The sequence below is a fragment of the Sminthopsis crassicaudata genome, chromosome 3, assembly GCF_048593235.1.
Source record: "Sminthopsis crassicaudata isolate SCR6 chromosome 3, ASM4859323v1, whole genome shotgun sequence".
In the NCBI taxonomy this organism is placed as follows: Eukaryota; Metazoa; Chordata; class Mammalia; order Dasyuromorphia; family Dasyuridae; genus Sminthopsis; species Sminthopsis crassicaudata.
Window position 1 is genome coordinate 456949510 of NC_133619.1, and position 14959 is coordinate 456964468.

Genomic DNA, 14959 nt, shown 5'->3' on the forward strand with positions numbered 1-14959 from the left:
TCTATGCAATGACTAAAATAGTCTTCCTAATGATTAAGTCTAATGATGACATTCCCTTATTTTAAAAACCCTTTATTGGCTTCCTGTTGGCTCTAGGAAAAAAAAAAATCTTAGGTAATAAGAGCAACTTCTGACAAGAAGAAAATAACTATCCAGTTAGAAAATAGCAATAGCTGGTCTTTATGCTGCACTATAAGGTTTGCAAAATGCTTTATGAATACTATCTCATATTTTTGTGGGTCATAATAGCCCTGTGTATTTTCCCTTCCTTTTTTTTTTTTTTTTTTTTTTTAATGGGGAAACTTAAGGAGATAGAAGTTAAGTGGCTTATCAAAGGTCACACTATAAATAAGTATGTGAGACCATTCATGAACTCAGGTCTCCTGACTCCAAGCTCATGCCCTATCTACTTAGTGCCTTCCCTCTGCTGACTTATTTCCTATTTGTCCTAATGTATATCTTGCTTTGTATGTGTTTGTTTGCATGTTGTCTCTCCCATTAGATTGTGAGCTGCTTGAAAGTAGGAACTGTCTTTAGCCACTTTTTTCCATACAATGCTTGGAACACAGTAGATGCTTAGTAAATAATGATTGATTGGCTATTCCAGTCGGCCAACTAGCTACTTCTTAGGAAGTTTTGAAGGTCTTCTACTACTTGGCACTTAATTTCATGTTGCTCTTTCATGTGTGCTACATTCTTGTCAAACTGGAATGCTAATTTATTGCTAGTGGCAGCGTTATACAGGGAAAAGAGCACTGGATTGGCATCAGAGGAACTGGCTTTAAATGCTACATCTGTGCCATAGAATCCTGTGGGACTAGTCATTTAACTGGCTAATCATTTAACCTCCCTAGGCATCAGGTTAACTCATCTGAAAAATGAGGGTATCAAGCTGGCTACAATACAAGATCCCTTTTAGATCTCAATCTCTATCCCAGTGATCTTGTAAAATTTCATCTCTTACCTTAGAGTATAAATGCCTGGAATGTATTCCATATTCTATTCTATTCCATAGAATCAGCTCAAGTACTACTTTATCCTACAAATTGCCCCAGTCATCCAGTTGTAAATGTGTTCTCTCTGTTCCCTGATCTCTCTCTCTATTTCTTTCTCTCTTCCCTCCCCTTCTTTTTCTCTCCTTTTCCCTCCCAATTATTTTAGATTTACTTGATTCATTTGTCTAGTAGCAGATAAGCTCTTCAAGGCAGAGATTTTCATTTTTGTCTTTGTATTTCTAGTACCATATACTGTTTCTTGCATTTAGAATGCCCCCTCTTTTGTAGATTTGAAAGTAGTTGTTAAATAGAAAGACATGTACATGAATTCTTTGATTTACAAAATAAAAATGTTAAAAAAAAATGTGAAAATAATTTTGATTCCAGCATGATTCAAAAAATTTTCTATTAAAATCAAAGATTTTTCCTTAATTGTTGTTATCTCATCAGAAACTGAAGTAACAGAAACATAGATGAATTTAAGTAGTCCTTCTATCTTCAATTTCTAATATGTAAAAATTTCATAGATTTTTTTAATAAAAATAATTGTTGAAAAAACATTTTTTCTTTCATTTGAGTGTGATCCTGACTTAAAGAAGGAGCTAAATACAGTTTTGCACTATTATAAATAAGAATTATATTTGGGGACTTAGCATGCTTGTGAATTGAGTTTAAAAGATAATAAATCTGACATTTGTTCTAGGGAGTGTTTTCTTGTCTTTCTGAAGACATAATTATATTTTCTGATTGATAGAAATCTTAGACCCATTGTGTTTTTGTTTTAATGTTTATTGAATTTGATTTAACATGTATATGCAACAATTAATGGGATTATTTTCCCCCAAAATTTGATTTGTACTCAGAATCTGTAATCTAGTCCTAAATAATGCTCCCTGTTGCATAGATCTATGGACAGTCTGCACCTTCTTAAAGGATTTCCCAACAAATAGAGTAGCATTTTTTTTACAGAACTCTGGGAATAATTATAAGTATTCTACTTGTCTGATATACATACTTTATGAGATTACATCCAAGTAGTGACTAGAATAAAAAACACATTGAATTAGGTCAACTTCATGTAGGGGCAAGTTATTCTCCCCTAGATAAACTTCACTAATTCCATCAGGGGAGAAAGAATAACTAATATGTCCTCTTGGTTATTCCTTAAAATGCAAGAAATCAAGCTAGAAACGAAGCAACTCTTAATTTTCTTCAAATTCTCTATATTTTTTTTTATTATGGAGATCAATCAACAGTTAGCAGCTTATACCATTATTTAGTAAAGGGAGAATAATAATAGGAAGTCATTTTAAAAATAGGAAGTAGCTAGTAGCCAGGTTAACAATTTTTATAGTGTTGATTTAGATTTATAACAGCAATAATAATGCATTGTATGTGTATGATATTTGATACTTAAAAAAAAAGTTTTTATATTATATCTCTTCTAGGTTCTGGGCTTGCTCTCCCAACCCACACCCTTGACTAAAATTTTAGGTCCTCAGAACCAGGACTACTGCTCCCATCAGAATTCTATGGAGATTAGGTATTAGAAGTGTCTTCTCTGCTACTAGTCCTCTCACACCCAATCTTTTATAGTCTCTGTATCATTTCTATGTCATCATCCAGTGATCAATTGATCAGTTACAATCTTCTCAGTATTATCTAATAGTGATTACTGCTTTAATGTCAACCAACATTTTACTCAATATCAACTATCATCAATTTGATTTTAGAAAGGAGTACAACTTAATCTATACCACCTAAATAAGTAAGTCATGGTAGTAGCAGAGGTAAAGTCACCTCTTTTATTTCTCTGTCTCCAGGTCCTTGGGTTTCTGAACTCCTGAAGCTGTGTTCTAGAACTTTCAAATTTAGGATTATATATCCCTCCAGGAGTCTGCCCATGTGGCTTCATTACAAAATGGTTGAGAGCGATTCTCTGATAGTTTCTCACTGCTACTAAAGGGTTACTAAGGGGGAGGTGAGATAGCTGCCTTCTCCCAAGTCTGATCTAATTCTTCTGCAGGAAGGGAATAGGGCAAAACAATTGTAGAATTTGTGTGTCTATTTTTTAGGTTTGGTGTAAAAGGAAGCTGTGATCAGGGATGTCCTGGTCAATCTTTAACAATAGTTTAAAACACTCAAACATGTACATATGACACATTTTTAAGTTTAAGGTTTATAATTAACATTTTTACCTCACTTTCTTCAGTCTAGACAATCAAATAAACAAGCCTTAATTTGTAACATTTGATCACTTTCTGAGGTGCAAGTGCACATAATGATATTTAACAATTGACTCTAGTAAGTCAGTTGAACCTCATCTCTAGTATATCTCTAGCTGTGACTCAAAATATCTTGATATAACTAAATTGTTAGCCAATATATATCCACAATGTTCAAGCCTATTAATGTATTCCTAATTGTTAATACTTAAATACATGCCCCTTAAAGAGATAGTGGACATGTCTATCCTCTCCAAATTTCTGAATAAAATCTCATCTCCATATGAATTCAACTAAGTTGTCATCCTGATGATGAAAAACAAGTAGATGGAGGTGAAGCAAAGAGAAGCTAATTCTTAAATTATTTAAAATTTTAATGGTGTCATACTCCTTTATAGCTGCATAATTGCATGTATTTAAAGCACATGTTTAGTTTTTTGCTGATTTTACTTGATTCAGCCTAACACAATGGGAAAATCATTAATTCTTCTGTTAGAGGAACTGGATTCCAATCCCTCTGATGCTTATTTCCTATTATGTTGGGGAAATTGCCCAATCTCTGTTTGCCTAAGTTTCTTTTCTAAAATAAAGAGCCACTAGATCTCTGTGGTCGCTCCACGGTCTAGATCTTTGATCTTATGATCCTTAAAACTAGGAGAAAATTAGGAGAATTTTGATACTCCATAGAACCTGATAACCAGGTCCTAAAATATTGTTTCCTAAGTCCAGTGTCAAGTTCAAATCCTTGTTTCTTTGAGGCATTCTTCATAACCCCTAGAATTGTTAGGAACTTTTTGCCCCTTTCTTCAGTATATCAGAACCAAGTTGTACACTTCATATTCTAAAGTTCGAAACAAAAGTTGCCTCACTTCTTCTCTACACTCAGCTTTTTTTTGTACTGCCAAGAAATGGTCATGTGATGATCATAAGATCTCTTAGATCCTTTGAACCACTGATGAGGAGGTTGGGGACTGAGTATGGATTTGCAAGTTAGGAATCAATAGCCTTGTGTCACCAATTTTCAAGCCTGGTTCAATCGATTCCAATCTAAATATATATTTCTTTGAAAGCATTTCTTTATGAAAAAAAAGATTTAGTGCTCTAGAATAATTTTTTTTTGTGAGAAAACAAATTTTGAACATATTCAGGCAACTGAATTTCATTAGCAAAAACTATTTTTCAAATTAAACATTTTCTCAGGTCTCAAAATACCAAAAATAAGGAAAATTGTACCATTTATTTTTATTCTTTTTAGGATATTATTTCATGTGTTTAGAAACACTTTGTTTTCTCTAGTGTTTTAATAACTGGAATGCAATAGAAAAATGTCAACTATATTTTGGAAACAGTAAAATCAAAACATTTATCCAAACATGAGGGTTGAAATCACATAAACAACATCTGTTTTGATAGTACAATTTTAAGTGTTTTTTTTTCCCCCTCAGGACATTTATTCAGAGCAGCTGGGGATCAACCGTTTAACCTGTCCACAGTGTCGAGTGCCTTCCCAATGGTCAGCCACCCAGTCTTTGGTCTACATACAGCCAGCTCAGGGCATTCAGAATTTGGTGGTTTGGGGACACTTGGTACCCCTACAGCCTTAGCAGCACATCCCCAACTAGCACCTTTTCCAGGTAAACATCTGTTACAAAGAATATTCAACTAAAGAAGGAACAATTGAAATGTCCTAGTCCTAGTAGACATTTGATTTATAATTTTATCAAGAAGACAAAGAAAGAATAGATTAACACGGTGCACTGGGGGGGGAAAGTGTCTATTTTGTGGCAGTAAACAATATGTAGAATATGTCTGATTTCTGTCTATTATACTCAGGAGTAGGGAATAGATCCCTTCAGTGGCTACTGAAGTGGTTAAGACTATAGAAATACATAGTTGTACTAAAAGACTGGGAATAAGTCGAATTGACAGAGGTTGTATGCTCTTTTTTGTTTGTCATTTTAAAATACACCATTTAAAAATTACGGATTTGTTTCTAAATGCTTTTAGGTGGAAGCTAAAGCCCAATCCTCATAATATGTATATTTCTCTTTGGGGCACTTTTCTTATGCTTAGGAAAGAAGATTGTTTGCCTCTTAGGTCTATTCTAGCTCTAAAAGTCTCTACTTTGACTAGATTTTTTTCTGAGATTGGCTTGATTGAATCTGTTCATCTCTTCACCTGTTTTGCTTGCATCTGTATTATTCCAAAATGCTTAACAAAATTTCATTGCAGGAATGCAATGTTATCCCAGATTGGAGAGCTGTTATTTCTTTTAATATACTGTATTTTTCTTTTTTATCCTTTCAAATCCCATCCATATTATTCTAATGAGCACATAAACTCCCTGGGCTTTAGTTTCCTCATTTACCAAATGAGGTTAGACTGGGTGCCCTCTTAAGTTTCCTTTCCATTCTACATCTTTGATCTTATGATTTAATCAAAATTTTACTAGGTATGAGTTGGATATTTGTGTGCACAAGATGGTCTGAATTTTATTCTAACTCCTTAAATATTTGTTCCTTCTCACATGGATGATTTTGTAAACTGTCAACTGTTTTAATTTTAGGAAAGAAGTACCTCTCTCAAAACAGACATGAAGGACAGAAGCTTAAATTGTGTATTTCCTATTTTTGTCAAATTAAAACTTTGTAGTAGTGATCTAAAATAAAAAAGATAAAACTGATATAAGAAATTAAGATGTCATATTCAAAAAATTTAATAGATGAGGGCAAGCTATAAAATATAAAATATAAAAAATTTTTAGGAAGTTTAAATGGAAATAGTTAATTTTCAAGTGTACTTTTTTCTAATGTGCTGCATTTTAGTGATTTGGTTGCTTTTCTTTGGGAGAAGGATGTAACCCATAGATTTTAGGGGAGGAACAACCTCAAGCTTCAGTAGGAATTATTTGATTAAATAATTATTTCATTTCTTTGGGTGTTAGGTTTTATTTTGTTCTCAAAATTTAGGGTTTCAAAAGCTTTTGTTTCATGGTTAAAATGGATATACAGTGAATTCTCTGAAATTTTCATCAGATAGGTTTTTACTACCAAAGTTAATGATGAAATCATACTGATGCTACCCATGAATATAGTTTCAAATCTATTAGCAACTTAATTCTTGAAATATTTATTATCTGCAGTGATTATTTTATTAGTAGATTATTTTGTGATAGGCTAAAAGTCCCTTTGCTTCCCACATTTGATATTAAAATTTCAATAAAGTGATTGAATATATTTCATTTTCTATATAACTAGGGAAATTTTCCATGGATCTATGTAGTGATTTGTTTGTTTTTTAACTTGAATGTTAGTTTGGGTTAGGTGATGAGGGCTTTGTTATCCGTTAAAACAAGTTTTTATTAGCAGTTTGTATCAAATTAAATCAAATTGTATATATTCCTTTGTTTTTACCTATTCGCATAATGCAACATCAACATTTTCATATACCAAGTTTTCTTTATTATTATTCCTTCGACTTATTTTGAAATTTCTTCAATCCTACTAGAAATTCCAAATTTGATACAAAATCATGGCAGTGGTATTGGTGGTGGGGATGATGATGATGATATATATATATATATATATATATATATATATATATATATATATATATATATATATATATATATATATATATATATATTTTTTTTTTTTTGAGAGTGGTTTTTAATGTTTTGTATTTAAACTAGTCACTAAATGATTTTGGTAAAGTTAATTCTTCCTCATTAGCTGTTTTGAGACTAATTTTCAATACATAACTCATAGTCTAATGTAATTTATTAAAAACAATCTCTTAACTGAGAAATGAGAGGAGCAGAAGTAAAAATATTTAATTCAACACTATTTCATAGAGACAGCTTATAGAATATACTTCCCACATTTGCATCTAAAGAACTCTTAAAGTGACCTTATCCATGAGATGTTGAATCTGGGTAAGCTGGGATACAAGTCCATAGTAACACTGAATTTAGAATGTTACCTCATTTGCAAAGCATTTTAAAGAAAGATATCAGAAGACTGTGAGCAATATCATCTCACAAAATGGCCAAAAGCAGTTAAAAAATGAGCCTGCAGAGAAATTGTTGTGAGATTCAGCTGAGCCAGATTATTTTATGAATTAATATTTGAAACCAGAAAGAATATCATAAGGAAACTTGGAATGGGAAAGATCCACAACTTTCCCTTTTTAGCAACTTTTCATGAACAACCACAGTTGCCATTTGTATTCTGTGATCTTAGTACTAAGTAAAGAAATATCTCTTTAAGAAAGAACTAAATCAAAAGACTAAATAGCTAAATAGAAGAGGAATCTATATTAGAGATGGCATGACATTAAAGACTCACAGGGATCAATATTGAGAATATCTTAAATGAGGGGGAAATGCCAAAATAATAGAGAAGATAGATAATGCTTTTACCAAATATAAAAACAAAACAAAAATAAAATGGAAAAATCAGTAGCAGGTATTTTAAAATTAGGCTCAAAATACCCAATTAGAAATTAGTATTCCTAAGAAATATGTTATTCAATTTCCAATTTATAAACAACGAATGTCAATTTAAAAACAATTGGCACCCATTTGTTTACTTTCTCATCTTAAATACATTTAAAATCATTTTATACCACAAACATCTGTGTTGAAAATATGAAAAGAGAGCAATAGATTTCTCCTGAGAATCACACCTTTATGGTTATGCACCTGACTGAGAAATAGAAAGAAAATAAAATTTCTCTAAATTGTTGATTTTGAAAAAGCTTTTAACTCAGTTGGACAAAATGCAGCTCTGAAAGTTCTCTTAAAACAAAGTATATCACATATATTTATTAAAATACAAGATCCTTTGATAAAACTAAAAAAGAAAAAATTCAGTGAGTCCTTGAATATTGATATAAAATTGAGATGTAAAACTGACATGTGCTCACCTAAATGGGTCTCCTGTGTCACAGATGTTCTCTGTTGATCTAAACAATAAAAGGAGTACTTATTGACTGCAAGCTTCTCCAAGTGCTCCTATTATCTGATAATGGTTTTGATTGCTTAGTACTCCAGAACACTACAAAGCTACCTTACTGAAATACACAGAAATGCAAGAGATATTTTATCATCCTCAATAGAGAATAAAAGTATATTTAAAATACATATTGCCAAGATTGTGTCAAAAATCAGATGGGGAATGTCTACCTATTCACCTATCTACATATCATTGACGGGCACTGCATTTTAATAATGAACTGTGTTCACAATTGAGTCGGAAGAGGAGAGCTGAATGAATCACATATGGGAAATTGTGTCATGTACATCACTGTACCAAATGGTATATCATATACCAAATGGTACATCACTGCAAAAGCCTCTCTATTTAACATCAATATTCTCAAAATGTAAATGATTAAAATTCATCAAATACTACAATCTGAGAAGAATCAAAATTATAAGTAATCCAAGAAGCAATGCAAAGATATATGATGGGCATAACTGTATGAATATTGTCATTAATGTACATGTACAAATGAGCTGACAGATTGAAGAGATTCATGTAGTAGAAATAACAGACTATGTAGGAAGAGTATGGATTTGGAGATTCAATTGCCACCTATTGGCCATGGGCAAATTGTTTAATGTCTTTAGCCCTCATTTTCTTCCATTTAAATAATATTACCTAATAATATAATATATTCTTCATCATATTATGTGGTTGGATTAGATGTCATTCAAGGATGCTTCCAGCTCTTAAAATAGTCTTATTTTTTTTTTATTTTTGCTAATTCCTGATGGTATAAAAATAACTAAAGGAAAGTCTGAGACATTTTATATAAAAGGGTTTATAGAAAAAGAATCACAAAGAATAAAAATGTGTAAGGGGCTTGAAATTTTCATTAGTAAAGAAAGTAATTGCAATGATTAATAATAATTTTGGTTTTCCATATCTGTATAATGCCGATTATATATTATTGCCATTTAAAGAGACATTTTTTCTATGATATATGGGGGGGAGTTGTACTCAACTCAGCCTTATTAAAAAAAAGTCCTCTCAAAGTGGTGATTGAAATTAATAGTTTATCTTTTATAAATTTTCTGATTCTTAAAATTAAAAAACACATGCAAACTTTGGTTTCTTTTTATACATTATTTCATAGGAATACTCTATGCTTAGAATTTTGGACAAAAATTCTGGTAAACCATGTAGTATATTTCATCAATATTTTTTAATGTTGTTATATCCTTCAACGATTTCCATAACTTACTAACAAGGGAGAGATCACTATTTTGCTTGAGGTATTAGATTTTGATTTTGTTTTCATAGATTATCCAAATAAGAAGAAAATATATTTTCAAAAAGATTTTGGACAGAGATTTAACTGGTGTCTGCTAATATTTTCAAACCATTTTATCACAGAAAAATAGAATTTCAGGGTTTTAACTAATACTTGAAAAACAGTCCCTACCATGACATAAATGCATAAATAGTTATCTAGTCTCTAAAGGCATGAAAGATCTTTAGTAAGAGGGGTACTCATTGAGAGATAGCCCATTTTTACTTTTAGATAATCTTTATCATTAGGAAGTTTTTCCTTGCACCAAGTCTTAATTTATATATATTTGGACTTCTTATTATGGCTATGTGTGTCTTCTATAGATGAACAAAATAAGTTTATATACATCTTTCTTATGATAGTCTTTTAAATACTCAAAGATATTTATCCTATTTCTTATAATTTCTTCTTTGGGCTAAACTTTAAGGCACTCCTTTTGCAAACCTATATATATGGATGAATGCCATTATGGTTGCCCTTCTCTCAATTTTCTTCTTATTCTTCCTAAACGTTGGTATTCAGGACTGAACCTACAATTCCAAAAGCAAACTGAACCAGGGGTGAGTATTGTGGGATGGTAGTCCCAGTTCCTGTTTCCTGGAAGGAAGGGCTCCTTTATCTCCATCCAGGATTATATTAACTATTTTTCATTGCCATTCGAGATATTGTCTCGAAGGATCTAAAGTCCATTAAACCTCAAATCTTGTTCAATCTACAACCTAGTTATACCTAATCTGTCTTGTGCTTGTGATAGTAATTTATTTTAATCCAAGTATTAGATTTTATTATTAAATTTCATTTTATTAGATTTAGCTTTAATATTATAGTCTGTCAGGATGTTTTTGGGTACCGTTACCCAGTGTATTAGCTTTCCTTACATCTTTGTGTCACCTGAAAATTTGATAAGAATGCCATCTTTCCTTCAGTCATTGATAAAAATATTAAGCATCCTAGAGGCAAGAACAGATTCATAGGACACCCTTTGAACCATTCATGACTAATCTTTGATTCTGGTCAGCTCTGAATCTATCTAATTGTGTTGCATACTAGGCCTTATTTTTTTCAACAAGAAGAGCTTTGCTAAAAATTCAGCTAGATATTTAGTATCTATAGTATTCTGTTAATCTATCAGTTTAGTAACCTTGTCCAAAAACAATAAAAGTGCACACATCAGCAAAACATCTTTCAAAAAAGGAAGTTAAATTACTATGGAATGACTTTTCATGTTGATGCTTTGCGATCACAATTTTCTTAGTTCGCTAATCATTTCATTAATCATACATTTTTATAACTTTTTTTATAGGAATTAAAGTCAGGCTCACTGGCCTTCACAAATTTCTTCCTTTGTTTTTTAAAAATCAAGATGACACTTTTCCAAACCTATATATTACTCTTATTCTCCATCATCTGTCAAATATCTTTGACAATGGCTTAGCAATCACATTGAACAATTCTATCAGTGTGCAAGTATGTAATTCACAGGGACCAGAGGATTTGAATTCATCAAGCTCACGAGGATCTCTTTTGTATAGCTGATCTCAAAAAGCTATTTTTGTTTTTTCTTTCAAAGAAAATTCTCCTTGGCATAGAAAACAGAAATAAAACAAGAGGAACTTAATTGTCATCAATTATTGTCCCTGTACATACCTAGAAGAGCAATTCTACCCTTTCTTTAATAGTCTTCTTTTTCTCATAATGACTTTAAAAACAACTTTTGTTAGTATTTATTTATTTTTACTAGATTCAGCTAATTCTGACCTTTTAGTATTCTAACACCTTTAACATTTACCCTACCATGTTTCTGTACACAATTCTGTTACCTATTCTTTCATCTCCTATACAAGTTATTAAAACATCTGTTCTTCAGGGAGTTTTCTGCGCATATTGATCTTTTGATAAAACCCCTGTTTTTCTTCTTAGTAGCATTTCTCTTTATCTAAAGAGCTTTGAGCTATGAAACTACCTTAGTCATCATCCTGAAAATTAAAAAAAAAAAAAAAATCTTTTGTCCAAAGATTTTGCAAGCCTCTTAAGAGGAGCTATTTAAAGTGTTAAATTGTACCTCTTGAGCTATTGATAAGGACATTTTAGTTTTATAGACAGTAATTGTTTTCTAATATTTGTTAGGAGATGTAGGAGAAAATCCAATGTTTTCTTATTGGCTTTTAAGGAGAGATTCATTTTTAAGGTGGCATTAAAATTATGTAATAGTGCCATTCCTTTGTAATTACATTAAAAGACTTCTTTGAGCTGTGTGGGTGGGAGTGGGTGTGTACACATATAAACAGGTACATAATGTGTATATTATTAAATTTTAAAATGTTGTACATAACTTGGAGGACTTCTTTATGTTTGATATGAATCTAATAATAAATGTTAAGAGTAAAGAACTACAGTAACAAAATATTTTAATCTTCTTATTTGAAAAGTCATTATAGAATAAAACAATTACTAAATATTTCAGGTTCTCCATGTTGTTTCTAAAACTCAACACTATTCTTTAAAATTTCATTCTGTGAGAAGCTGCTGATGTTTGATACATTGTTGTCTAAAGTCAGAAGAATGAAATCAAAAGCACAAGCTATAATCTGTACAATCACCTAGTGTGTCTTCTGTTCTATTTGTTTTCTTTTCCAGTTTGTAAATCTGTCAGAACTAAAAGAGGCAGAGAGCACAATATGATCATTTTATTTTGAAAATATACTCGATTCTATTTTGTTCTGGTGTGATTTTTAATTGCAGAGATAATACACTTGTTTGTTTATTTGAGGTGCAGAATGGTGGCGAACAGCAGATGTACATGCTCGATCAGGGGCAACCTTCTTTTCACCACTCCTGGGGATTCCACCACTGTTTGCTTCTTCAGCTCAGAATCATGATTCATCTTCATTCCATTCAAGGAATCCAGGAAAAAATAATCGAGGTGGTCTGGAAAAAGGTAATAATACAAAAATATTAAAAGAATAATTTCCTGTGATAGCAATTTTCAGTGATGTGTATGAATTTTATTCTCAAGCATTGTCATGTGTAAGGTGTTCTGGCACACAAATTTAATATATGAGATTTAGTTCTAAAGTAGGAACTTCATCTTATATATAAATATTTTGCTTAAGGTTAGTTAAAATTTAATTACTTTGATGAAAAAAAAGTAATGCCATTTATGATTGAGTATTCAACAGTGTTTGCTTAAAAAAAAAAATTCCTTGAGTGGGTAGTCTAATGAAATACAATTCACCTTGCTATGGTATTAAATAAGTATTATCCATGTTAGTCTTGATATAATTAAAATTCACTTGAGCTAGACCTGGGACCGGGCAGGGAAGAGGGGGGGACTCACAACTTGGGACTCAACAACCTTAAGAAAGTACTTTTTTGAGGGCAGCTAGATAATACAATGGATAGAGCCCTGAAATCAGGAGGGTCCAAGTTCAAATCTAGCCTCAGACACTTAATCCTTACTAGCTGTGTGACCCATAGCAAGTCACTTGACCCCAATTGCCTTGGGGGAAAAAGGACTTTTTAAAAAAATCAACTTTTAAATGCTTTTTGTGTGCCAGAAAATTTTCTTCATTCACATAAATAATTTATTTACAAGTCATGAACAACTTTTAAGTGGATAGAGAACTAACTCCAGAAAAACCTGAGTTTAAGTTCTGATTCTGACACATAATGAATTTGTGTCTTTGAGAAACCCTTGGCAAGTTTACTAATATAAATAACAGAGCTGGTGCATTTGGTAGAGGGAGTTTTCTCAATGAAATCACAAATCTGGGTCAAAAAAGGGTAATCATACATGCGACAGCAGAAACTCTGTCTCCCTTTATTAGTTTTCAAACCTTGATTAAGGCTTACAAAGTCCTTTGGTAATGCTAATCACTTTTATTTTTTATTTTTTTCTAATTTTATTTTATTTTTTTTTAATTTTATTTAGAATTTTTTTCCACAGTATATATGCATGAGTAATTTTTTTAAATAATATTATCCCTTGTATTCATTTTTCCAAATTATAACCCCCTTCCTTCACTCCCTCCCCCCGATGACAGGCAATCCCATATATTTTACATGTGTTACAATATAACCTAGATACAATATATGTGTGTAAATACCATTTTCTTGTTGCACATTAAGTATTAGATTCTGAAGGTATAAGTAACCTGGGCAGATAGAAAGTAGTTCTAACAATATACATTCACTTCCCAGTGTTCCTTCTCTGGGTATAGTTATTTCTGTCCATTTGATCAACTGGAAGTGAGTTGGATCTTCTTTATGTTGAAGATATCCACTTCCATCAGAATACATCTTCATACAACATTGAAGTGTACAGCGATCTTCTGGATCTATTCATTTCACTCAACCTCAGTTGATGTAAATCTCTCCAAGCCTCTCTGTATTCCTCTTCCTGGTCATTTCTTACAGAGCAATAATATTCCATAACCTTCATATACCATAATTTACCCAACCATTCTCCAATCGATGGACATCCATTCATCTTCGAGTTTCTAGCCACTACAAAAAGAGCTGCCACAAACAGTTTGGCACATACAGGTCCTTTTCCGCTCTTTAGTATTTCTTTGGGATATAATCCCAATAGCAGCACTGCTGGATCAAAGGGTATGCACATTTCGATAACTTTTTGGGCATAGTTCCAAATTGCTCTCCAGAATGGCTGGATTCTTTCACAACTCCACCAACAATGTATCAGTGTCCCAGTTTTCCCACGTCCCCTCCAACATTCATCGCTAATCACTTTTATTAACAATTTGCATCTCAGAGGACTACATTTGTCCATTACTTTTTGATATTTCAGAAATTATTATCAGTTTTTCATGGAGGTTTTCTTAGGGTTTAAAAATGGTTTTTGAAAAGTTTTTCTTCTCTATAAATAGTAAATTATTTCATAGCCTAATTTCCTTTAAAAAGGTAAAATATTTATGTAATTGTTTTTTTGAGATGCTTTTTTTTTTCCAGGTGTAAATGGGTCAGTAAATGGCAACAGTCCATCGCCTGTGTCTGGCATCAGTACATCTGTCTTAGCCGCTACTGCTTCAAGTTCCACTGGACAAACAAAAGCAATGACTCCAGGAGGAAGTCGCAAATGTAATCAAGATCAAACAAAAAATCAGCTTTTGGATGCCAGAGCTGACAAAATCAAAGATAAGGTAAATTACAGTCTGAAAAATCAAGACATGGTTAGATACAAGACATGAGTAGATAAAGCAAAGTTAGCTTTGTTATTAAATGCTGAATTGTAGTTTTATCAAAATTAGTTTTTTATCATGTGATAGTAATATCACAAAGATAAATGATTATGTGGATCTGAATTAAAAATGAGCTGTGTCGGCTTTATCCAACTATATCATTGTACTTATCAATAGTAAGGAATGATGCAGTGAGAGGATACCAACTCACCTGTAAGTCACG

The 14959-nt window shown here is 31.9% G+C and overlaps 1 protein-coding gene across 44 annotated transcripts in view; it reads left to right on the forward strand.

Moving 5' to 3' along the window:
* BAZ2B (bromodomain adjacent to zinc finger domain 2B) overlaps positions 1–14959 on the forward strand; it is a 322506-nt gene that overhangs the window by 200627 nt on the left and 106920 nt on the right. For 29 of the 44 annotated variants that reach the window (XM_074303358.1, XM_074303359.1, XM_074303367.1 and 26 more), the window contains 3 exons: positions 4666–4854; positions 12309–12476; positions 14507–14697. In XM_074303358.1, coding sequence (XP_074159459.1) covers positions 4666–4854; positions 12309–12476; positions 14507–14697 — 548 coding nt within the window. The remainder of the gene's footprint in view (positions 1–4665; positions 4855–12308; positions 12477–14506; positions 14698–14959) is intronic. The other 15 variants (XM_074303350.1, XM_074303372.1, XM_074303349.1 and 12 more) reach the window with 3 other exon arrangements.